The 25993-nt window shown below is 40.3% G+C and overlaps 2 protein-coding genes across 3 annotated transcripts in view; one reads left to right on the top strand and one right to left on the bottom strand.

Moving 5' to 3' along the window:
- Nucleotides 1-10741, top strand: part of STK3 (serine/threonine kinase 3) — a 128042-nt gene extending 117301 nt beyond the window's left edge. The window contains exons 11-12 of one of the 2 annotated variants that reach the window (XM_033512356.1): nucleotides 7397-7485; nucleotides 7809-10741. In XM_033512356.1, coding sequence (XP_033368247.1) covers nucleotides 7397-7485; nucleotides 7809-7926 — 207 coding nt within the window. In that variant the 3' untranslated portion in view covers nucleotides 7927-10741. Of the gene's footprint in view, nucleotides 1-7396 lie in introns of both variants that reach the window. The other variant, XM_015618732.3, reaches the window with a different exon arrangement.
- An 8659-nt stretch (nucleotides 10742-19400) lies between these two features.
- The window catches only part of KCNS2 (potassium voltage-gated channel modifier subfamily S member 2), a 7701-nt gene continuing 1108 nt past the window's right edge, over nucleotides 19401-25993 (bottom strand). The window contains exon 2 of the mRNA XM_015618734.3: nucleotides 19401-25259. Coding sequence (XP_015474220.1) covers nucleotides 23789-25259 — 1471 coding nt within the window. The 3' untranslated portion in view covers nucleotides 19401-23788. The remainder of the gene's footprint in view (nucleotides 25260-25993) is intronic.

Genomic DNA, 25993 nt, shown 5'->3' with positions numbered 1-25993 from the left:
CAGTAGCTGGGGAGTATTTCCTTGCACACAAGCATGTGACAATTTTTCCAGTAGTGAGATTCACAGATCTTGGATGTGAATTCATAGTAGACATAAATTGTGCAGAAAGGCACTGCTTGTACCTTTTGTATTCTGAATTAAGTTTAACTTTTTATACCAGTGAAAAAAAAAAGAAATTTGAAGTCATCTGACTCTAGTGGAGCTCGTTCCACTAGAGAAAACTACTCAACAGAGGGAAGTGAACAGCTGGAGATAAAAGTTTCTGTTACCTGAGACCACTAACACACAAGATAATCCAAGATATGCACTGGTTAAATCTTAGGAGGTGCTATGGGCAACCCCCTTTTGCAATTGCCATTGATGCAATAATTGTTGTTAGCCATTCTGTTGATAATTCATACTGTAGGAATTGCTAGCAGATGGGAAAATAGATGACTCAGAATATAGTATTAACAATCCACATTTTTTTAATCAAAGGCCCCTAATAGGCATGTTGCGTGTAAGATTCATTTAAGCAGTTGCTAGGAAGAATTTATTTTATCAAGTAAACACAACAAACTTGATAGAGATTACTTTTTGATTGAATATCTGTTTTCTTAACAATTTAAATCCTGAAAATACATTTGCTTATTTTCGTTGCATCAGCTTAATAGCAGTATTTCATAATTTACTTTAATAGAGCGGAGGTTTGCAATGATAACTCATGCATTATGGAATTAATAATTAAATCTACTTTTATCCTATAGATAATATAATTGTTACTGGGATTTTATTTATCTCTCTTGCTGTCCAGAATGGCTTAAGATTATAGTGTTCTACATCCACCATAACTTTGGCTTCCACCCCTTGAAAAGTTTGGGTGGCTACAGACATGTGCTGTCCAAGTGTGGCTACAGAGTTCCAGACCCCCTCACCTAAATCCATGGACCACAAGCACCACCAAGTGTCTTAGATATATGTCCCTCCTTCTGGGTCCTGTGCTGGACACATGTGGAAGCCACTAGTCAGGATTTATGTTGTACTCTTTGACTTCACACCTTCTGAGAGTCCATTTTTGATTGTACTTTATCTCCTTCCTTCTGAGCTTACTGCTCAGAACTCAGTTCTGTAGGCAGGAATGCACACCTATTTTCCAAGTGCCCCTTTTGGCTGGAATTTTCATCAGTATGGCTTGATGAGGATTGTAAACAAAATATATGATACAGTGTGGGTCCTCCTGCAGGAAGTAGTATTGACTGCAAGTAATTATTCTTTGGTTTGCTGAGAATAGTGATCCAAATTAACCTGGTCCATGTGGGATGCAAGCAGTTAGACCAAAATACAAAAAAATAAAAACTTGTTGCACTTTCCTTGCAGAAGTTTGGTTCTGGGAGGTGAGTGCATCAGTATGTGAGGGAAGAGTTCTTTGTGTGTCACTGTTTGAAGACGTGTAAAAAACCCAATCATCTGAAACCAGTAATGACCAGAATAAGAATGTTTTTGGCATAGGTGTATCGGGTTTGTGTGGCCAGGTTTTGGTAGCGAGGTGGCTTCTGTGAGAAGCTGCCAGAAGCTTCCCCCATGTCCAGCAGAGCCAATGCCAGCCATCTCTGGACTTGCTGCTGGCCAAGGCCAAGCCAGTCAGGAATGGTGGTAACGCCTCTGTGATAACATATTTAAGAAGGAAAAAAAAAACGGTATTGCCTGTGGTAATTGTGGCCAGAGAAGAGAAGAGTGATACTATGTGGGAGCAAAAACTCTGCAGACACCAACATCAGGGGAGAAGAAGTGAGGGAGGAGGCTCGAGCTCCAAGTGCTGGAGCTGAGGTTCACCTGCAGCCTCTGCTGAGGTGACTGTGCCCCTACAGTTCATAGAGGTAAATGGAGATGCAGAAATACATCTGCAGCTTGTGGAGAAGACTCACACTGGAGCAGGTGAATGCTGGAAAGTGATCTGTGAATTTTTGGAGGTTCATGCTGGAGCAGGCTCCTGGTGGGGACCTGCAGACCTGTAGAGAGAGGAGCTCATGCTGAAGCACATTTCCTGGTTGGACTTGTGATCCTGTGTATGACCCATGCTGGAGCAACCTGTCCTGGAAGGCCTACACTACATGGAAGAGTGACCCACATTGCTGCAGTTTGTGCAGACTGATGCCCAAGGGATGGACTCACACTGGGGAAGTTTATGAAGGAATGTCTCCCATGGAAGGGACCTCACACTGAAGCAGGAGAAGGACAACTCTCCCTGAGCAGCAGCAGAAAAAATGTGATAAACTGATCAAAACGTCCATTCCTTGTCTACCTCCACTGGAGAAGGAGGGAGGGGTGTGGAGATAGGGGATATAGCTGGGAAGGAGGGAGGAAGGTGTTTTTAAGATTGACTTGTTATCCTGCTCTGATTATGTTATAAGTGAATTTAATTACTATCCCTGATTCAATTCTATTTGGCCCATAGATTGATAGAACTTGGTGAGTGATCTCTCCCAGACCTTATCTCAGCTCATATATCTTTGTTATATTTTCTCTCTCCTGTCCAGTTGCAGGAGTATAGAGCAGCTCAGCCTGGCATCCAGATAGGGTCAACCCACTACAACAGGAAATACTCTTCTGATGTATTTGTTTGTGATGCTAATTTGTACTGTATTCAACAAACCTTGCCATGATCATGCAGGATTATTTTAAACCCCTGGACTGATTAGCAGTGACTCCTGCCACCTTCACACAAGGGCAGTGTGCCTGTCTCTGGACTGCTTGTAGCTCTGACCTGTGCTCTGATGGCAATTGGAACACTTTTTGCCTGGAGCTGCCTCAACTTTTGTATTTTTACTGTATTCTAGCGTTATGAGGACAGTCACATTAAAAAAAGCTGGCTGACAATTCCTTATCTGTTCTGCTCCTTTTTAACATCTACATGTGGCCTTTCCTGGAAAAGCCTCTAACATATTACAAATTGAAATTGTAATAGTTTATAAATTTGTAAATTCATTTTTAATTAATTTATTTTAAAAAAATTAAATTGTAATAAGTTACAAATGGTAATTTATAATAAAGTTACAAAGCTGAAAAATTAGCAAGGAGGAGTTAAATGATTGGTGTCCCATTTTCTAAAAGTTTGTGATAAAGTGTACCAAGTTTCCAGGCTTACTGGTCTCCCAATTGTGTGGCTAAGTTGCCTTTTCCAAAGATTATTACTGAAAATTGTAGTTCACTTACAAAGTTAGTTATGCTTTTATTCTGTTTGTCTCATCTTAGCTTGGTGCTGCTGGAAGATACTTCTGCCACTGAAAACTTGGGTTGATGGAACTCCTTTCTGAAAGATTGTGTTTCACCAGGATTTCCCCCGGGGTCAGGGAGAGGAGAAGGTGGAGGTGGGGGCAGGAGCTGCCTCAGCTGGCACTCAGCTTGCAGCTCTGGGAGCTTGTCCCATAAAGATGACTGTTGTCTGGTCTCTTCATAGGCAAAGTTGATCTCCCTTGCTCTAGCAAAGAAGAGAATTTGAGGGAGGCTTCTTTGTGTGTGACTGTCTTGAGAATACATTAGCTTTGAGAAGAAATTATTTAATGTCATCTGGTTCTGGCAGTGGTTTGACGTCTTTGTTTGATTTGCTTCCCTTATACATTGTCGCTCTCTTTAGTGATTAGCTTAACAAATTCATCTTTAAGGAGAAGAGTTTTATATTTGTACACCTAATCTTCTGGAATATTTGGTATGTGTGCTCATTCTTTAAGGCTTTGTCTGTGTGTGGCATTATAAGTTGGAGTTTGGAGTATTGCTTTCCCAAATCCATGTGATGACCTGGTGAAATAAAGGGTCCCAATGAAGGAAAACACTGCTACCAGAAACTCCATTAAGACCTCTCTGTGTCTTAGAAGTGGCCCATCCTGACACTTACTGCTGTATCTTGTGTGGTTGTGGCTGTTTGATCTCTGAAAGGACGTGATTCAGTCCATTATGTGGAGTGGCAGAAATTAAATTATCTATTATTGTTACACAAATGGTATCCTGATTAGTTATAATTTTAACAATTTAATTGTTACAGTTAACAGCTTCTTAAAAGCTACTGAAATATAATTTAAAGCTTTTCTGAATTCCTGTAGCTTGTGCTACTGAGTGTTCCCCTCTCCCTTCCCATAAATGCCAGTAGCCCCAGTAGCTGCTGCTACAAGCTACTTGGTGAATTATTTATGGCAGTTTAAATTGCAAACTGTTTGCAAGGGGAGGTAAATGAAGGCTGAGATCTATTGCTTTAAGAATTTGAACCAAAATATTTATCATGGAGGGAAATAAATTACATAGGAATAATGAAATACCTTGAGTTATTTCTACACATCCTATTTGATATATTTGCTGTTACATTCAGTGTTTGGATTATTGAAGGTTTTTAGGGTTTGTGAGGTAATACCTATAGCACAGATAGAAGTCAAATAAATATATTTTTAAATTTGCCAAGGAAACGTGTATGTGCACAGACACACACACATATAATTTCCCAGATTCAGCTGTGGCTGATTAAATGGTTTTCTCATCTGATGTTAGATAGGTGAGACCTTCCTAACTCTTCTGTTTTCTGCCACTTCCTTCCTTTAAATGTCCTGAGCATCAGCTATTCATATAGATGAGTACTCTGGCTATCTGGATCTCCTGGGAGACATGTCTGAGATAATTCTGAAAGATTATTATCTGGCTTAAAAAATTATTTTTCTTTATATTTTAATATTCATCCCAGCTGTCTGTGATCTTTGAAGAGTAGTTAATTCTCTTGGCTGGCTCTGTTTCCTGATTGAAATTTAAATAAAAACTCACCCACCACATTCTTCTCTGCTAATTTATGAAAAAATGTTTTTCAGGGCAGAATAATTATGTGATTACATCAGTTGGAGTCTATTCTGTGCAGTGTAAGCCTGATGTCTAAAGTGGTGACTGAGAGAGAATAAGTGGCTGTCCAGACTGGCCAAGAGCGGGTAGGGACTTCATCACTGGCAGTTCTCACAAAACACATGAGATTATTCAGTGTCTACCTTAGGCATTTGCCTGTCTGCAGAGCCCCAAATGCATTATTCCTGTCACATGTGCTAAATACAGTATTCCTGCCACACGTGGGTTTATTGCTCCTCTCGTCTGTGCTGTGTTGGGATCAGTTAAACTGTGGAGTCGGCACTGTCATCTCTTCCCATTATACTTAAAATATTTGACACTTAACTGCTCTAAGAGAATATCTTCACTGAAGTGTGTCAATTGCCAGTTACATATACCAATGGGCTAAAAATGAAATAGAATAGTGCAGGCTTTTAATCTTTTGCTGAAAATGAAAAGGTTTGTTTCTGCAAAAGTCTTGGTGACTGAGAAATTCCTTTCCCCTATCCTTTTTTCTATTTGTCAGATTGGAGGAGTGCAGTAAAATGGATGATATTTCATGCCTTAGGAGGCGACTCTTTTCTTCTTAAGGAGAAGATGAGTCTTTGGGAGAGAGCAGGGGAGAGCAAACAAAGTGTCCAAAGGAGGGCAGCAAGATGGTGAGGAGTCTGGAGAGGAAGCAGTATGAAAAACATCTGCGATCACTTGGTCTGTTCAGCCTGGAGGACACTGGAAGAAGATCTCATTGCTATCTACAACTTCCTTGTGAGGGGAAAAGGAAGGGGCAGACACTGATCCCTTCTCTCTGGTGCTCAGACACAGCACCTGAGGGAATGGCCTGAAGTTGTGTCAGGGAGGTTTAGGTTGGATATGAGGAGAAGGTTCCTCACCTAGAGGATGGTTGGCCACTGGAACAGCTCCCCAGGGAAGTGATGGCAGCATCAGCCTGACAGAGTTCAGGAACCATTTGAACAATGTTCCCAGGCACATGGTGTGACTCTTGGGGCTGTACTGTGCAGGGCCAGGAGTTGGACATTGAAGATCCTTGTGGATCCCTTCCAACTCTGCATATGCTGTGATTCTCTAAGGCCAGCATTGCTGAGCACATCTGAGATTTCATACAGGTCTTGGGGTCTCTGGTCCTAGAAGATATTTTGACATCTGGGCTTTAATTCTCTTCTTCATTAGGAATCTTGTAGTTAAAATGATGTTGCATAAAAACGTGCATCTTTTCTGTATGCTCTGCTATACACTTCTGATATGCCTGCTCTCTTTATTATGACTTTAAGTAATTTATTACCATGTGCAGTGTGGTCTGTTAGTAAAAGTCAAAATGCTGGGGTTTGGACTGTATGTAGTAGTGTGTGTCACTAATTTATATGCCTTGGTTGCTGATAAAAATAAAGATCAAAAGTGGCAGTTCATTTCTCCAGAAAAACAGATCAGACTGTGTTGATGGAAGCCTGCCCTAGATTCATGAATAAAGTATTGATTCATCAGTAGTTGACTCAGAAAAGTGGGGTTTTTTACCCATGAGTTAGGTAGTGTGCTTGTTGCAAGTCAGAATATTTGCAAACAAAATACAGATTATTCCTTTCCTAAGAGGAAATTGTATGTGCTGTTTGAAATTTGTTGATATTTTTCACACTGGTGAACAATAATTTGCATATCAGCAATTCTGACAAGAGAGAAATGCAGAAAAGCACTAAAATACATCAGGAGAAAACCACATAGGCAAGTCAAAGAACACATTTAAAATGCAGATTATTCACTGCAAAGTCAAGTGGAGCAGTAGTGCCCAACATGCCCCAGTATCTGACAAGACTCAAACCTTTAGTGGCAGCAGCCAGGAAGGCAGTGAAGTTTTTTACTGTTTACTATGTTGTATGATCAGTCACGTTTAAAGGGTGAAATGTGATGAACTGTTAAACATTTGGAGAAAATATTTTTGGAAAGAAACTTGGTCAAAGGTAACCCCGCATGAATTCAGGAAATTATTTAATGTATTGCTTAAAACACTGTTAGCAACTTGTTTTGAGTAGTTCTGACAGCAATCTGTTGAAGGAAGACAGGTGCCTTGTCATTCTTATCAGAAAGTACCCCTAAATATTTGTCAAGAGTATTGTTTACAGCAGCTGTCTATTTTTCAAACTTCTATAAGAGGTTTAGTAAGAAGTATTTCATTATGCAATATAAGTTATGTACATGAGAATATATTTATATTTATATTTATATTTATATTTATATTTATATTCATGTTTTTTTCAGCCTAATGAATTAAACTCCAGCCCTGTATTTATTTGCAATTTATTTGTAAGGTTTGCAAAGGTTTTTTTTAATTTAAATTAAATGTACTGCGTGTGTTTGCTTTCATATGCTGTTATTTACTGTGGAGTGCACTAAGGCTTTTGGCTATATCAACAGTTACATATATATGTATACATACACTCTAAGTGTGAAAAAACCTTGCAACTTTAAAGCCTTATGAAAAGCAGTGATTTTATTTTTTGTTGAAAACAGTTCCTAATATTTTTTGTGGGATTTTTGTTTGGTTGTTTTGCAGTTAAAGAATCTGAGTTTAGAAGAATTACAGATGAGGTTAAAGGCTTTGGACCCTATGATGGAACGAGAAATTGAGGAGCTTCGTCAGAGGTACACTGCAAAGAGGCAACCTATCCTAGATGCGATGGATGCAAAGAAACGGAGGCAGCAAAATTTCTGAGTTTGTTTTGCTTTCAAACATAATACTAGGAGTCAGTGTGGACACTGGTAACTTCAAGTCAGAAGGAATTTGATTATGAGAGTTTTTAAAAATCCAATCTGTTAAATTTTCCTCCACAAGCAGTGACAATTGCAGCAGTCAAGAACATTCATGTGGTGTTCTGCAAAGGCAGTAAAACACTTTACCACTTGTTTGCATTTTCAAATGTTTAATGTAATAGAAGTTTAATCTGTTACTTCCCAATCTTTTTCAGGTCTGTAGTGGTAACTTGGTGTTGTACATTGGGAATTGCGTTTTGGAGGACCTGGAATGATTTCTTGATTGTGCAACATTACCGAGCCTTATATTGCAATGTATTTTTCTCCCACTGAGTAGCATATTTATTAAGTAATCTTTGGTTATCCTATTTATTTTATGCCTGTTTTCTGTTGGGAAGTATTATGATAATATTGTGGAGAGCAGAGTCAAATTAGATGAAATTGCTATGGTAGTATAATGAAAAGCTGCTCACCACTGTGTTATCTTTTAAAACTCTAATTTCAACAAGTATCCCGATTCAGGACAGCACTTGAACATATATCCGGCCCGTTCTTAGCAGTAAAATTTAGGACTAAAGTAAGTAATTGGCACATGTTTTTCTGCTCTCCTGAATCAGGGACTGTTGCAGTTGAGTAGTACAGTTGTTACACTACAGAGCATTCTTTGAGAGAGTATTTCTGTCATTTGTACGCACACTGAGTCAGCTGTCATTAAACAAGAATACAAGTGCCTAATCAGTTTTAATTTTTGTTATTCAGGAGAAGCAATACTTACAGTCACTCCTTAACTGTAAAATTCCAATTGCTATTGCAATTCTGACCAGTATAAACCTCTATTTTGCACCGTAGTTTTATAATGAAATAACAGCTACACTTTCTGGATATGTTTTTTGTTTCATTTGGGATTTTTTAATCACTGTTTTGAGGGGAGAGGGGAATTATTAGTGCTTTGAGGTTTGTTTGTTTTCACATTATAGATACAAAGGGATAGTAATTTAAAAACCAAAGAAAATAAATTGAATACTTATATTTAATAAGTATAGAAAAGAAGCAACATTTAGTAGTGTTCTGAGGGATTTGTCCTGCAATTGCTAAGCATTCAAAATTCCTGTAGTCTTCTGTTGGTAGATTTTGGGGACTCAGAAATGCAGGACCAAGCTCTTAATAATTTTTGTTCAAGTTCTTGTCTGGTTTATGTTGTGGAATATCTATTGATTGAATTTACAACATTGTGAGAAATATTTCAGACTTAGCAGAAAATGTGATCCACTCTCTGAACAATCTGCTGTGTTCTCTCTTGAAATCTTTACTATTGTTGCCTTGTATGTACATAACTTCACTGTGATAGTCATACTTTAAAAAATACAGCTGAAAAGATCTTTACATTCAGCCTTCAGCTGTTTAATGGTGACTACTGTATGGGCATCTTCTATTAAACATTTTCTGGAAGTTAGTAATCATCTCATACCTCTTAACATAAATTGTCAACATATGTGGACCATTTAGATAGATCAGTGCTGATTTTGGAAATAATGCATTATGTCACAAAGCTTATGCCAATGGAAACGAAAGGTTCTTACAGGATCAGCATTCCACAGCCATGCTGGTACCAGTACTTGGGTTTGAGCTGTCTACAGCCATTGCTGTCCTTGTCATTCTCTTTGTGTTTGCATGCACACCACGCTCTGACATGTAAACCCTAGAGTCAAATAAATCTTAATTGTGATTCTTAGAACATCCTTATCTTCAGTTCTCTTCATACTTCTTAGAGCAATGACCATTCCTTGTGAAAATGCAAGAACACAGAAGATCCATAAAAATTACTTTAGGCAAGATAAAATGCACCTGGTAGTCCTACGCCTCACATTTATACAATGAAATGATGTAAAGTAAAAAATTGTATAAACATATCACTGTGTCATTAGATTATAACCATAATGCAGGAAAAAATAACAGTACCAACTTCCCCCTATTATTATGCTTCTTATTTATTTAAAGTAATTTCTACTTCTTGAACTTTCTGTTCTCAGAAACTCAAAGGTGTGTGTGCATGCATTGATTTGTGTCGATATACATACATAGATATTCATATCTATATATATAAGAGAAAATATAAAGCAGGTTTAAACCATCAGGAGAGGAACCTAGCTTGCCTTTTCTTGGTGTGCCTTTTAAGCAGTGTCATTGTCTAGACACTCTTACCTGCATCCTCAGCAGCTAGATTTTCCCTTACTCAAACTTTTCACTTTTTTCCAAAAATAAGACTTTAAGTTTGAATAATGTGGCTTTACAGTGTAATAGCCAATAATATAAAATGATCAGAAATTTCTTATTTTGTGTATTCTGAAAACTTCAGTAATGTGGTACCCTAAAGATGAACTGTATATCCTGAGGGACTCCAATAAAAGGCAATTTTAGACTAGAGCTGTTGCAGTCTGACATCTGAAAGCTATCAGAAGGCAAATTACATCCTTTTTTTCTATCCTGATGTGTCTGCATAGAAACAACTTGGACTTTGTGCACATGCATGCACACAGAAATGGAACATACATGCATGAGAACAAATCTGAATGCCATGAATAAAAAGAATAAAACAAGCTCCTTAAAAGGGTGAAAAATAGTATCGGATGTACTGTAAACTGGGTAGGTACAGGATGCTTGTGACCAAAGAATATTTTAATGAATTAATATGAAATTAGTATGTTGCCATTCTGGTATGGTGCAAACTGCAAGGCAGTGTAAGAGCTGCCTTGGGCTTCAGCAGCCAGTGTATGGAGCTCTGAATCCTGTGTGAGAAGTAACACGGAGAAATAGGTTTTGTACTCAGAGATGGATGCATCTTATTTTTTGTTTCTTTTGTTTATACAAACGAATCAAATCATCCATGTTGTTGACCACACATCTCTACTGGAGGATGAGCATCTCTGTAAAGGAAAGCCAATAGTACAATAAATGAGATATTTTTAAAGCAAGCCTTGTAGGAAATCTAATAGAACTACTGACAAGTTAACCTTCAGTAAGATTTTAACCAAGCAATATCTTGTTTGCTTCTGACTTTGTATGTTTAGGTTTAGTAAGTTAAAAAATTTTTGAAAAATCATTGCTTATTACTAAACATTTTTAATAAAAGCTAATTTTTCATGTATAATTGTTGACTTGTTCATTCTAACTGAAACAAAATAATCTTAATAGTAATCATTAATGTTCATTTCCAAAATCATCGCTCATGTTTTGTTTCCTTTCTGTAACACTGTGATGTGAGCACAGAAACCCATGTCTCTCAAAGTCAGCTCTGGAAAGCATTTTTCCAGATTACAACAGTGCTGCAAGAACTAGAAGTCCAAGGATCTCATGGAAGTGGATCAGGCCAGAAATCCTCAGTACTCTGTGGAGGTGCTTCTCTCAGCAATCTGATGTTACTAAAGGCCTAATCCTGAGACAGCTGAGCGTCACCCAAATACCTTGGCTATCTTAGACATCCTTTACTTTGAGGTACGAGTGGACACGAGGGATTTGAGTTGTTCCTTTGTTGTTCTCATCACACTAGAAAACCAATAGGCGATGGATGGACTTAATTAGAGCAAGTGGCTACATTTGATGTCTTGAATATAATTCCATTGCCCATTCCTTTTCTGATTTTTTAAAATTAGTCTCTTAAGAACTTGCCCACAAATACATTTTAGTAAAAGGAACTCATGACCAACTCTCCTTAGTGAACCATGGTATGTTTGAAGTCACAAAAGTCTGCTGCTAATCTGAATTAATCTGCCATTTATTGGATATTAGAATTTTTTACTGTTTTTATTGGATATTAGAATTTTTTACTGTTTATTTACAATAAATAGCTTGTCTGCATTGCACAGTGTATTCTGATGCGCATGCACAGTGGCTTTGGGCTGCTTCTCCATTCAGTCTGTTGAACTTTCAGATATAAATGTGGCTCATGGTGAGTGAATCCCTGCACAAATGCATGGGATAGATAGCCTGACTCACACTGAAAGGCACTGGTGCTTCCAAGCAGAATGTGTACTGTACAGCTTCTGTGAAGCACTTGACGTGCATGTGGCTCTTATCAGTGTGGTATGATGAGGGTTACTTTTACTTAAGTGTATACTTGGTTATAAAGCTAATCAAAAAGACCTCATAAAGTAAGAAAGTCTTTATTTCTTTGCATTCTTAAATATGTGAAAATTCTTAAATAGGACTCCAGCTTACAGTGGCATTTGTGTGTTTCCAAAGGCAGTGATGGATGTTAAATAGTTCAGGTTGGAACAGATCTCTAAGATCATCAAGTCCAGCTGTTAACCCAGCATTGCCAGATCCACACTAAACTATGGCCCTAAGTGACACATCCACATGTCTCTTCAATACCTCCAGGGATAGTGACACCACCAGTTCCCTGGGCAGCCTGTTCCAGTGCTTGACAATCTTTTCAGTGAAGAATTTTTTCCCAATACCAAATTAAAACCTGCCCTGGTGCAACTTCAGGCTCTGTCATGCAGCTGGCTGGGGAATTTGCTGTGGGATGTTTCTGTGCCAGGCTGTGCTGCAGCAGTGTTATGCCCACTGTTGAACAATGAAAGCCTTGGAGAAGACACATCCTGGGTAGCCCATGTTGTTTTTCACAATTGCGTTGTGCCAGATGGAATAATAGCTTAAGCTTTTTGGAGAAAGGCAAGTTACGTTGATGGCTTAGTGTGAAGTCATTAAGTTGCATCTGTGAAATACTTTTTTGCAAGATGTATTTCTCCTCTTTGTTCAGTGCATTAATTTTGGAAAGGGCCTGTCTTTTACATTATAAGCTTTTATCCATTTTGATTTGGTTTAATTTGTTAGCATTTTTAAACCATATGTTAAAATTCTCCATATTTTTCTTCTCTTCCTCCTGCTAAGGAAAATTAATGTGGGCATTACTTTCAAGGGCATCCCCTGAGCCAAGAGTCCTTTGGACTTAGTGGACACATGCAAATGTCAGCAACAGCTTTTATTCTCTTCTATTCAGAGATCACTGAAGTGAAGTCTCAGCTGTCCTGTTTTTCCTTCCTTTGAAAGGATGGGATGTTCAGATTCTAAGCAAATCTTTAGAATAATTGTTAGTCCCATACCAAGACGCGTTACACTTTTTTTCCATTATTTGCTACACATTCCTCAGGAAAGATTCACACTTCACTTCACTAGGCCTTCAGTGAGTCGTCTGGGTTGGAAAAGAGTGGTGTTTGTCAGAGAAACAGGAAGAAATAAATCATTTTTTAAAATTTTATTTGGGGAAAAAAGAAAAAGAATATGGCATCTGCACCTGACCAGGTTGCGTATGAGGTTAACTGTGGATGTGAGGAAAAAATGTGTTGGCTGACAAAAACAAATCAGGCAGTCATCTGTACAACTTACTGCTCTGTGTTGATGTTTCACATCTGATTTTCTTCCATTCATGTTTACTGTCTTCTATGTTCATGCTTTATTTATCCTGTTGCTACCTTAAAGATAGAAGTTTCAATTTTTTTAAACTTTATAAATGGAAACATACCGTAACAGTGCCAAGTAAATAAAAATGGAAAAAGAACCTAAACAAAATCACCAAAGTGGGAGTGTTTTCTCATGCTTTCTTGCCCCACTCCTTTCTGGGGTTACAGAGGCTTCAGATGGCAAATGATTGTGCGTGGAGAGACTTGGCATGCTCCAGCCCTGGCAGACATGGATGGGAGATGGTTTTCTCCAGAGGGCTGGATGAGCTGTGCACCTGCTCAGGATGTCATGGAAGTGTTGTGTCCTGCTGGAAGCCGCTGCTGCTCCTCTCCCTGCCGGGCTGTGGTGCAGGCACTGGGGCTCCCGCAGAGCGCGAGGAACCCACACGCAGCAGGGAGTCCTGCTTTGCTGAGAGACTCGGTGTGAATCTGAAAGCTGGTGATCCCCAGCAGGGTACCACTAAGCTCAAGTTAGTGCTATGGTCTGGGAAGCCTTGCAGGAGCCAGCTGTTATCTCAGGGAGAAATGCTGTGGTGACAAACATCTTTTGATGCCACTTTACTTCTTTGGCTGGACTGCAGCATGGCCATAGCTCCCAATAAACCTTGTTCAGACCAAGGAGTCTGAGAACCTTTGGGAAAGATGAAGTTCCTTGTGTATGTTTTTTAATTAATGGATAAAAAATATTTAGGAAATTATGTCAGTGCAGTGGAACAGTTTTTGTAATGGCATCAGTTAGTCTCTCCATGCCCTGAGCCAGGACCTTTCTTATTGTATCAGCATTATTCCTCAGCCTCCCAAGTTCCTGCTGTGGGTTCTGGGTTTGGCTTTGCCAGAAGTGATGATGGAAGCAAGAAGTTTTCATGTGCTGTAGGCAAACAGCCAGAGTTCTTGCCTGGTGCTGGTACTTGTTCAGTGCAAACAGGCCTTTCTAAAGGTCTGAAAGAAAATTCAGAGGGGATAAACTGGGCACTAAGTAGGGAGCTCTCCAGACCAAGGGAGCAAGAAGACATTGGAAGGAATTAAATTATGATCTGATTCTGGGCTCAAAGGTGTTCTGTCTGTCACAATGGGGGGAAACAGTAATGGTATTCACCATTTCCTGTGGCACTGCAAACCCCAGCGACCTTAAATTTTTTTTTCTTTAGTTATCACAGCTTCAGAAGTTAAATTTGTAAATATATATGGCCACATGCTAAAGTACCCGGATATATTTTCCTCTGCCTAATTAATTAAGCCACATATTATTCACTAAAAACTTGGTTTCCTCTCCATGTGGATATTCTGAAGACAGTTATTTTATATTTTAGTACCTCTCCCTAGCTTCTCCCAAAGAAAAGCTCAGCCCTCCTAGTTCTGTTTCTCTCCTCTGGACAGTATTTGGAGCTGACCAGCATAATTCTTCAGCTGTTCCTTTTCTGCATACAGGTGTGCCCAGAAACAAGCACTCTTCCCCCCCCACCCCATTCTTCCTTTCACTCCCTTGGTGTCACTGGAAGGATTGATGCATGAGAAGATGGCTGTGGCTCTCAGATGTTTCTAACAGGATTTTTTTCCCTATTCCGATCTTTCTGCTGCTTTGCATTCTTCCTGGGCTCGCAAGGCCTGCATGGTCACTGTTAAAAAAAAAAGCCTTGCAGCAAATACATCAAAGAGGGAGACCAAAAGCTTTTGAGTTGATTTATATGACACTAAGCCTTTTGTGTGATGCATCAATTGATATTTCATTTTTATTGCAGTACAGTGCAGTATATAGGCTTAACAGCAAGAGGTGTCCTTTTGATCTCTCATCGCACATGAAAACAGGTGTCATAGTCCAGAGATTATAGAGGTCAGAGATTATTTGAGGAAGGATTAAGTACCATTTTTCATAGCAACCATATCCAAAAGCACGAGATTCTTTTAAAAGTGGAGGTGTTATTTCAGTCTAGATAAGTCATATTTATTTGTCATATACCAATTTTTTCTGCTGAAAGAAGACTAGAATTTTTCCAAGTGTTTTATATTAAAAATGCAGAAACAAGTCAAATGCTCCACTTATAAGTACAATTAATAAAATAGCTTCTTCTGAGTCTCCTGAAATCCAGAAGAAATTTTGGGTTGCTTTTCCTGTTAGTTGATCTTCACAGAAAATGACCTTGAGACTGTTCAGAAAATAATGGGGTGACTGTGTTAATGTTCAGCACAGCACCAATTTACTTACACATATAATTGCTTAGTCCAAATCCGATTTACCTCAGAAAGTGAACAGAATTCTTTGATGTGGTGAGTACTGGTTCAGTATTTCAATAAATACAATTGAAATATTGCTTTGACTCATTCCAAGAGTCTCTCATCCCATTAGAAACTCTAAAACAACCAAAAGCAATTTGGTAACCCACTACAGGTATGCGGGTATCTCTTCTGCTAAGGAAACACATCCGCCACTGATTGCTCAGCTTTTATAAGCATAGATTAGTTTTTGAGGCTGTTTACATTCCATGATGTAATGTGGGTAAAATCAGTAGCAATAGTATTTTATTAGATTCAACAAACCCAAGAAACCTATTTCTCCTAGTTAGTGTAATTACAACTTTCGTTGACAAGCAGATGTTTAAACAGCCCTCAAATACGTAATTATTATAATAAGTAAGGAATTGAGGATCTCTAGGATTATAGGGCCAGCAATACAGCAGTCCTGCATCTCAAAAATTAATGCAAATTTATTCCAAGAGTAAGTATAATTTTGAAGCCTTTTAAGTGTAGTTAGCTTTGATTTATTCAGCCCATCAACTGACATAAGCTGACATACATCTCATAGCACTTGTCTCTAGTTACTGCCTCCACAAAAAGCTCAACAGTTTTGGTCCTATCTTTCAGTTAGAGTAGGAGACAGCCTTCCTTGCACAGTGTTTGACTAATGTGAACTGTTTAGTTCAGCTGTTTGCTCCAGAACAAGGAGCAGCCATTCAGGCTTTTTTAGAAGAGATTAGTGCTCCATTTCTGAGCTGTCTTCCAGCTTCTCTCCTGATCAGTGGATCGAGGCTGCTCAGGGCTGAATGGGCACTGTTCTGCAGAGCCAAACAAGCTGCTGTGTTCCCTCATCACAGCAAGTGACAGAACCCGCAGGGCCTTACCTTCCCAAAATATTGTGAGGCAGCCAGTCTCATGTTTGGAGCGCCATGCTGCTGACCCAGATGAGGGGAGGATATGTCTAACACCCCTGGCTGTGCTTGGAAACTTGAAGTCTAAACTTCTGGAAGGTAGTCTCTGATTTTTGGTCCAGATCTCTAAATGAAACTATGCAAGACATGACTGTCCTGTGCACTTTGCAAAGAAAAAAAAATGAAGCACTGTTCAGCTGCAGCTTTGTTTTCCATTCAAGTTTGTTCTTCTTTTCTGGGCTGCATTAGATTAATGCTTTATTTTAAAAGCCCAGAACTGACATAGACTAACTTTTCATTCCCCATGGCTTTCTTCTCATCTTCTCTGGCAAGATGAAAAGATGTACTTTGCTTTTTTAATACTGCTTTCTCAGGATGGAAAATTGTCAGGTGTCTTGTTTCAGGTATCATTAGTCATCTAGCAAAGCCTTTTTCTTCTGTATTCTTGGTATGTGTAGATTGACCTTTCTCTGAATCTAATGGGATTCCTAAAGAAATCAAATGCCCCTAGAAACACCTGCCACCTCCATTCCTTTCCCAGCATGTTAAATTGTTTTGGTTCTCTGGGGCTCTTGCTGAGTGAGAGGAAGCATATTTGTATTTTTGTGTGCTGGTGGATGGGCCAGTGCTGTGTTGCTACTCACATGTAGCAGAGTCATTTGTGCTCTCCAGCAGTGCACTGGTAGCACTGGGGAGTGAACCAGTGTATTTCCAGTGTGGGGAATGTGAGAGCCAGGAGTAGGGCTGCCCTCACCAACATATGAGGAAGGCCCAAGCATTTTTGCTATCAAAAGCATAAACAAAATTTCCCTATATTTATAAAGATTTCCAATACTGCAGCTGAGATGCTCCTTGCAAAAATCAACTGCCAGACCTGGTGGTTCACTTGCCAGGCTGAGTAAGGAAGGATTGGAGAAGGAGCTGCATCCCAGCTTTGGCTGGTTGTGATGTCCCTGTTGTGGGGCCTGCCTTGCTGACCATGTAAGAGAGGGGGAGATGTGTAAGGGGAGTAGGATGGGGGTAAGCCACTCTTCTGGAAGGTGCAAGTGGCATCAGCCTCTTCCCTGGTTTCAGCTGTCTTCTTTAGAGCATGCTTCCACAGGGAATGCTGGGAACCAGCTCACCAAAGAAAAATACATCCAGGGCTTCTTCCTTTAATATGAAGGGATCAAAATGTTAAAAAGTTATCATGCTAACAGTGACAGTAGGAAGGTGTGCCTTGGTATGGAAAGAAGAAAGAAACAACATAGAGAATAGATTTTTCCCGAAAGTAAACCACAACTTTGACATGTTATCTTTTGCCATACTTGGAAAACCTAACATAGCAAGGTCCTAGCCCACAATCTGACATGCCAAGACACTGATACAATAGAAATAAATTAGAATTTACCTAATGGTGATCAAATGGATGGTCCTCAAGGGTGCTATGTTAGGGTGTCAGTATTCAGAACATTTCTTAGAATGGGACAGGACATGAATTTCAAAAACAGCATAGTAATTGGAAGGGATAATTTCCACTGGAAGTTGGGATCAATGTTCCTAACTCAGGAACTCTGAACCCTCATTTCACTGTTACAATCACAACACATCACCTTTCCTCATATGTTGTGGAGGCTGCAGGAATAGCCACGTCAGGCCATGGCAGATGGAGAGGGTGAAGCAGGAGGTACAGAACTTGGGATGGGCAGCACAGCAGCTGCTGGCAAGCAAACTGTGCTGCTGTATGACCACCATTCATCTTCCAAGTAAGATTAAGAGTTTTCTTTGAAAGTCAACAGTATCATCAGTGGAATAGTCTGCTCAAAGCTACACAGACTTTTGCACCACACAGAACACCTGCACATTGGGAGACGACAAGCAGATGTTGGACCGTGCATTTGAAAGTGGGCAGCTCCTAGCCTGCTTTAGATCTATAGAAGAAATTGTCAGATTTATAGCAGTCTTTGTCCAATTCCTGAAAGACTTAGCCCTGTTTATATCTGAACAGGGATTTGTGAGAAGCCAGAGCCCATTAGTACCCTTAAAGAAAAAAGCAAGAGTAGGAGGTGCTGATGTTTCTTTGCCCTTCTGTGAATCTGAAGTGCTGGATTTGTGCCACTGCCTCTTATGGCAAATTCATGTGTTTATCCAAGTGAGGACTTACATGATTTAGGGTTGCATGTGAAGGGTGAGGCAATGTCAGGCAAACAAATTTCTGCAGTGGCAGGTCAGTGTGAGTCCCAACACCTGTGAGATGATTCTCCATCCTCATTTCTAGCAGGGCAAATAAATTCCAGAGCCAGACTTTTCCCAGCAGTGCCATGTGATCTCAGGAAACGCTTTCTAGACTGTTTGGAGGTTGCTTCCTCCACTTGACAACCCATAATTTTATATCTGAGAGGTGAAGAGATGCACAGTCTTTAATGAGAGTTATGTTTCTTAGCAGCTTCAATGATTGCTCTGTAGAACTGTTGCTTTGAATAATGTATTACCCATTGCTCTATTTTTAACCCCATAAATTATTCTCAGATGAGAAGCATAATATATTTTTTTAACGAAAAAGGCAGAATCAGTAAAAAATACTTCAGAAATCAGATGGGAATATTCTTTTGCCCTGAGTAGTGTGCAAGTTGAAAGTTAGTTGCAGGAGATCAAGTTAATTTCTGGTGTAACTTAATGGGAAGCCAGGTGCATAAATTGGAAAAGAAAATAAGAATAACACAGTGAAAAAAGAATAGTTCTGGCACAACACCTCACCGAGGGATATGAGTGGTGCCTTGGGCTGAATGCTGTTTGAAAGCACCATCAAAGGTAGATTAAAGTCAGGAGTATTGTGGGAGGAAATGGATAACCAGCACAGCAGGAGCAGTTACTCCAGGGGCTTTCTGCTGCTTATATGTGCACAGCTGGGGCCTCTAGGGATGGGGGTTATTTTGGAAGAGATGAAAGGTCGTGTCAAGTTGATTTAGTGCCTACAAATGCTGGTGGTATGTTGTTTAGTCCCTAATCTGTCAGGTGGAGAACAAGAAGCTTGTACTGTTTGCTCAACTGAAAAATGTGGGTTCCCCACCACAATCACCAATTAAGAGCATTTCTAAGAATAGAAATCTAGCCTGATGTGCATGTTTAAAAAAACTTATCTTCACAATGAGGCCCAGGCTTCTCTTTGATTATAATATATACTCAGAATGTCCTGAAACTTAAATCAGTTCTAGATCCCTGGTGAAAGATAATTTTTTATGCATTTAATTTCCATTTTGTTGCACAAAACTGAGTTCTTGAGTGCATTACACACTACTGGGACGAGACACACAGTACAAAAAGCACCAGATAAGTAGTTCCCTGCAGTCTTGTAAAGTTCTATACAAAAATGTACAAATACTGAAGGTATTAAATTTGGAAAAATAAATGCAAAGTTTTTTGGTTTTAAGTTTGCAATGTGAAGTAGCCCATGCTCTACATAACATGGAAGGAAAAACCAGTCTGTTTTCAAAATGGAAAGTCTGCAGGGAAAGAAAGAATTAGCAACTGATGAAAGTAAATGAGTAATAAACCAGGCAATAATACAAAATCTGAACATACATAAAAAGCTTAATCACAATCTATATATAGATTTTACATCTCAGGAACATAATGTAACATATTGCTTCTCAAGGGCATCTCTGACTCTCATAATAGCCAAGATTTGTACTAGAAATACAGATTCTCTAACAGTTTATTCCTGGTAATAACACAAGTTACCTCATTTGAAGTATTACCACAATTCTCATTTAAACAGTACAAAGCGCTCAGATGAAAGAGAGTAGGCACAGCGTTTTCACTGGTGCCACAAAGGTGACTGTCACAGGCAGGAGCAGCACAGGCTGAAGCAATCTTCTTCAGTAAACTGCACATCCCTACTAAGGAGATTTCTGACCACAGAAATTTTCCAGCTCTGGAGAAAGTGGCCAAGTAGTGCTCTGGTCCTTCAGTGGTTTATGGAAGTGCAGATGCCCTGCTCTCAGACAACAGTGAGGGAGGAAGTCTGGCAAAAGTACTGACTATGCAAAAAATACCCCACCTCTTCTCTCCTGGGAGGCTTTGGAGAGATTGCATTTTTTTCTTCAACGTGTAATGTAAACATTTTCCTGTAGCTTTTATTTAATGAGAGATAAGTTTTCTCAGAACTTAGTGCACTGATCCCTAGACTAGACATTACTTCATAAAATGGCAGGAAAGGCGTGCCTTATTCTTCCTTACCTAGATATTTTGGGGCAGCTAAGACAGTAACATTACTTAAATCATTAAATTGTTATTCTGCTCAGTGAAAAATTCTGTTAGTCGTAAGCAAATATTGAAGCTGCTATACAATACTGCCCAATGCTCAAACATAATAACTCTAAGTAGAAGTAATGCAAAAAAAAAGGAGTGTATCCTCTAGCGTGGTCAGAGGAACAGGATTTGCAAAAAGAAAACTAAAAGGAAGCTTGAGAGGTATAAAGCTGTGAAAATACGTATGTAAGGCCATATGGTTGCTGCCTATAAATACACTAAGAGGAAAATGAAATATTTAAGCTAAAGAACAGTGTTGGCAAAAGAAAAAAAAACTACTGGTATAAAGTATCCATTAATAAAATTGTGCTAAAAGCTGTGCAAGCCTTGGAGAGCAACACAGCTCTGGAATGGTCTTCAGGAGGAGGGGGGAGAAAAAATGTGTCTACTTTTAACATGGAGTTAGTTACGTTTATGAACGGAATTCCTGTGCACTGTGTAAAGTAATTGTCATGATAATAAGAACATCTTAAATTTCAGTACTTTATTTATTTAGTGTCTTTGATCAAAAGCGCTTATATAAAAATGCAATAATGAAAATTCCTTTCAACCAGTACAATAAAAGCTGGAATTCCTTGGGTATTTCATTTTCTTTAGTAGAATGCAATTTGGACACGTTCCAGTCAATATTTGCAGAAATGACAGAGCATCAGCCCTACAAATAATAATAAATCTAGAACATAAGATAAGCTATAGGTTATTGAAATGATGTGTTGCAAAGTTAAATCCAATCTTTGCAATGTTCAACTAGCAACAGCTGAGGGAATTTGGGGCTCTTTGGCAAATCTACGGGTCTCACCAAATAACTGCTCTGAAAGTCCCTGGTTTTTCAGCTCTGTAAATCTACTGTTTATGAAACTGAGATAAAACCACTGCTTGGAGTGGAGTTTTCCAAAAGCCCCAACCAACAGACACAGTTTGCAGTGTCCTTTGCATCTGTGAGAGAATTTGCCACCCTTGTAGCACGTAACCTGACTGGAGGGCGTGAGCTGCCCATGCCCACCTCTTCCTCCCCCTGTTTCTTTCTTGGTATTGCAGTTTGACGGGTGGCATCACGCTGCCCAATGTGTTAGGTGGCTGTTTGTGGGTGTGTCACAGTTTACACATGTGCTGTATGAATCAGGGACAGGAATATTGAATTTATGCCTGGGAGTCAGCATAAATTGAATTGAACCAGCCCTATCCAGAAGTGTAAACCTTAGCAAAATGTTTCAAGTTTGGACACCAAATTCAGGTTATGTAGATCTACCTTCAGGACCGTGTATATGGTGCTTTCAATTTCAGGGACAGCAAGCAGTGGCTTGCCAATTGACTTAAAACTTGTGCAGGCTGTGTTGAAAATTGGTATTGCTGGAAATGACCTTTTCCCCTCACACTTCATGGCCTAAATCAGCTACTAACTGATGTGAGGGGAGGCTGGGTAAAGTTCATTCCCAACAGAAATGGGGTGGGTGGTAAGTTATTTCACACTGTGTGTTCTGTCATAGACCACTGGGCAAACACAAACCCAATCCTGGGTTCTCAGCTTTCTGTTCTTTAGGGGAGCTGGTACAGCGTCAAAAGATCCAAACCAAGCTGCAACCTCTAGTAGCCTAAATGAGACAATTACCTATTTGTACCATATTTGTTTTATTTTGTCAGTTGAGCCACCCTTTGTCATGGTTTAAAAACACAATCTTCCAAACAAGACAATTTCAGCTTTAGTATTTTAATTTCTTTTCTAACTAGCTTGAATTTAATTTCTGTACCTCTCTAGTCTTCACAAGTAAAACTAACAAAAACATTAATTGGAACATTGTACCTAATGAATGGGATGGAAAAGCAGTAGGATCTGAAGAGAAATACTGTTCTGCCCACTGAACAAGTAGTTTGTTTTTTAGCACAGAAGTAAAAAGAGTGAAGCAGTGGCTTCTGCCTGTTGACTGCAGGTGTTTGATCTCTGTACAATTGTGTAAGGGAGGAGACTGAGCACTCAAAAAACAACTCTATGCAGATTCATTATTACTCTTGAAATCGCATATGATCTGTTCTCTCATTGATTTTGGGTTTTTTTAAAACAAGTACATGCCAGCCCTTGAAGGGATTTAAATTGACTACATCACAGAAGTAGGTAGGAGGATCTACCCACAGATAGTGAAGTATTAAGCTCTTTATTTGTTCTCTTCTTAGGCCCTTATACTCTCCCTTAGCTGGAAATTGAGAGTTTCTTTCTGAGTGAAAATGGTTTTTTGCTTAGAGATTCCTTGGCAGAAATTTTAATGGAATTGTCTGTCATCAACACCTGCTTTTGAGCTTTACTGATAAAATTAGATTCCATATCTCAGCACCACATATGGCATCTTTATAATTAGTCTTTTTGCAGTATATGAATGTCAATTCCTAAAATGCTGCCTGTAATGTTCATGTGGGAATATTTCACTTCATTAATCAAATCCAAGTTTTTCATTGGAGCTTCTAATTGTTTGAAGCCCACAACTTCATGTGTCTAAATCTCAAAACCATCCTGACTGACTGATACAACACATTTGCAGATGCACTGGGACCGAGCTGTGAGCAGATCCCTTCTGGAAATGGGATCCTGAGAGCTCTATATGGGCTTCCATACCTAGAGTCACTTTGAATATGTAGCTATCTGAAAATGAGGGGTGGTCTTCTTCAGAGGGCTCACTATTCATCTAATCTTGGAAACAGAGGAAGGTCTTTGCCCAAGAGATTCTGAAAAATATTACTGTACATAACATTTCAGAACAAGAACACCCAGATTTTAACACACATACTCAAGAGTAAGCAGACCCAGAGGAGTTTTCAGGCAAGTGATGATCAGAATTACTGGTCAGCAATATAGGTAGAAGTGTTCCTGTATCAGTGACTCACAGGTGGCTGTTTCAAACTGTTGTAAAGTGCATGGGAAGTCCTATACTAGTACAGACACCAGTATAGGTGATAGGTGATTTTTTTCATTACTCATGTCACAGCTGAGACTTTTTATTCCACTTGGGTACATTCATTTCTCTGCTCAGATGAGAAAATGCACAAAATAACAGATCATCACTATACCACTAGCACTAATGTCATGGAAGTGGTAACATTTGTATGGAAAAGTCAGCATTTAGTACCCTTATGCAACAGGACGAATATGTGCAAACTGTTAAGTTGTAATAGAAATGTCTTTAGTTTCTCAAGTGCAAAGTGCAGTGTCAGCAACACTATCTTCTAGAAAAAAAAAAAAAGACAAATAGGAAAACATTTATAAACACAGCTCTTGATAGCTCTCATGCAAACTGCTGTCAGACTTGTACACTAATGCAGTGAATCATTCAGGCTCAACTCACTGGGGGTACTCCTGCTCATATTGGTCAGACTGGCCATAAGGGATTTAACTTTATAAGCATAGTAGTCCCTTAAGTTGACAGATGGAACTTCTTTCATGCCATCACCAAAATCACAGCTTCTCATGGCACTCTCTAACTGCTTCTGACGCCTATAGAAGTGGGAGAATTTATTAAAGATCAGTGTAATGGGAAGCACTACCACTAGGATACCAGCTAGGATGCATGCAGATGCCGTCAACTTGCCAGCAGTGCTCCCTGGCACCACATCCCCATAGCCAACTGTGGTCATGCTAACAGTAGCCCACCACCAACAAGCAGGGATGGTGGCTAACCCCTCATTCTCTTCTTTCTCAATGGTGTAAGCCACTACTGAGAAAATGGAGATACCAACAGAGAGGTAGAGTAAAAGAAGCCCCACCTCTCTGTAGCTGTACTTCAGGGTGGCTCCGAGAGACCTGAGACCTGTGGAGTGTCTAGCAAGCTTTAATATGCGGAAGATCCTCATGAGTCTCAGGACTTGTGCAACTCTGCCTAAATTTGCTAAAGTAGGACTGCTTTCCACCACCAAGTTGACAATTAATGTAATATAAAATGGAAGGATAGACATTAGGTCAATCAAATTCAGGGCATGCTTGAAAAATTTTAAAAAGTCAGGAGCTACTGCAAATCTCGCCACCAGTTCAAAAGTGAACCATGCAATACCAAAATGTTCCACGATTTCAAAGCGAGGGTCTTCCTCAGGGTTCCCATTGCTGTCAACAATCTGAAAGTCTGGGAGGCTGTTCAGGCACATGGTCACAATGGAGCCCAGCACCACCACTATTGAAAGGACACTGAAGATGCGGCTTAAAACTGAGTACCCAGGATTATCCAAAGCAAGCCAGAGCTGCCTCCTGATGTTTCCAAAGGGCTGTTTGTCAAATTTAGAGGCATCATTGTAGAATGCCAAAATCTCATCAAAAGAAGATGTCGTACTTTCCTGGTCACTTTGTTCCTCCCATTTCTCTTGGTCTGGCTCCATTTTCCTCCCATGGTAGCTATAACTGCAGCAGGAGTCTATAAAGAATTCATTGATTCCCCAGTATTCAATCTCCTGGCTGAAAGAAAACACACAGAGTTCACCCATCACATGGAGCTTGCCAGTGTTATAAAAATGTAGCACATAAGGAAAGAGCTCGGGGTTCCTGTCAAAATAAAATTCATTCTTGGTGTCATCATAGTCATCACAAAGCTCCAGTATCGACTCCTTTGAGTGGCAGCTCAGCAATTTGCCCAGCCTGGTCTCGGGGAACCTTAATAATGTGTTGGATCTCATCTTTTTCTTAAAGCCTCCAACGTTGATGCTGATCTCATTGTCTTCAAAATTCGCTTCAGACAAAGCCCTCAGACTCTGCCCTGTCATAGTGAGCTCCTTCCAAAGGTGGGTAGGGAATGAAAACCTAGAATACAATTACACAGAAAGTTGGCAGAATTAACACATATACAGCATGTTCACCTATTGATGCTTCTTTCTTTCTTTCTTTCTCATTCTCTCTTCTTTCTCTTTCTTCCCTTCTCTCTTTCTTTCTCTCCTTTCCCTCTCCCCCCTTTTCCCCTTTTCTCTCTTTTCCTCCTGTTCACTCCCTTTCCTTCCTCTTTTCTCCCCCTGCCTCCGTTTCTCCCCTTTTCCCCCTTTTCTCCCACTGAAGACCTTGAAGGAGGCTCCTTTGTTCCCGCTGCAGGCTCCTGTCCCTCCCCTCGCCCTTCACCTGGGCTGCGGCTCTCGCTCCCACCACCCCCCGTTACTCACGGCCTTTGTGCCACGGGGCCGAGCGGACCTTTCATTCCCTCCCGCCGCTCCGGTCGTCGCCATGACGAGCGGGCGTGCCGCCGCCTCCCGCCGCTGAGCGGGGCGGCCGCTGTCCCTTCAGCACCGCGCGGCCCGCGGGGCCGTCCTGCCTTGCCCTGCCCTGCCCTGCCCTGCCCTGCACGGCACCGGCAGCCCCCGGGCACCGGCAATCCCCCGGCACCGGCGCCACCTGGCACCAGCATCCCCGGCACCGGCAATCCCCCGGGCACCGGCAATCCCCCGACACCGGCGCCACCTGGCACCGGCAATCCCCCGGCACCGGCAATCCCCCGGCACCGGCAATCCCCCGGCACCGGCAATCCCCCGGCACCGGCGGCCCCGGGC

The sequence above is a fragment of the Parus major genome, chromosome 2 (assembly GCF_001522545.3).
Source record: "Parus major isolate Abel chromosome 2, Parus_major1.1, whole genome shotgun sequence".
NCBI lineage: Eukaryota > Metazoa > Chordata > Aves > Passeriformes > Paridae > Parus > Parus major.
This window is presented reverse-complemented; position numbering and strand designations above follow the sequence as displayed.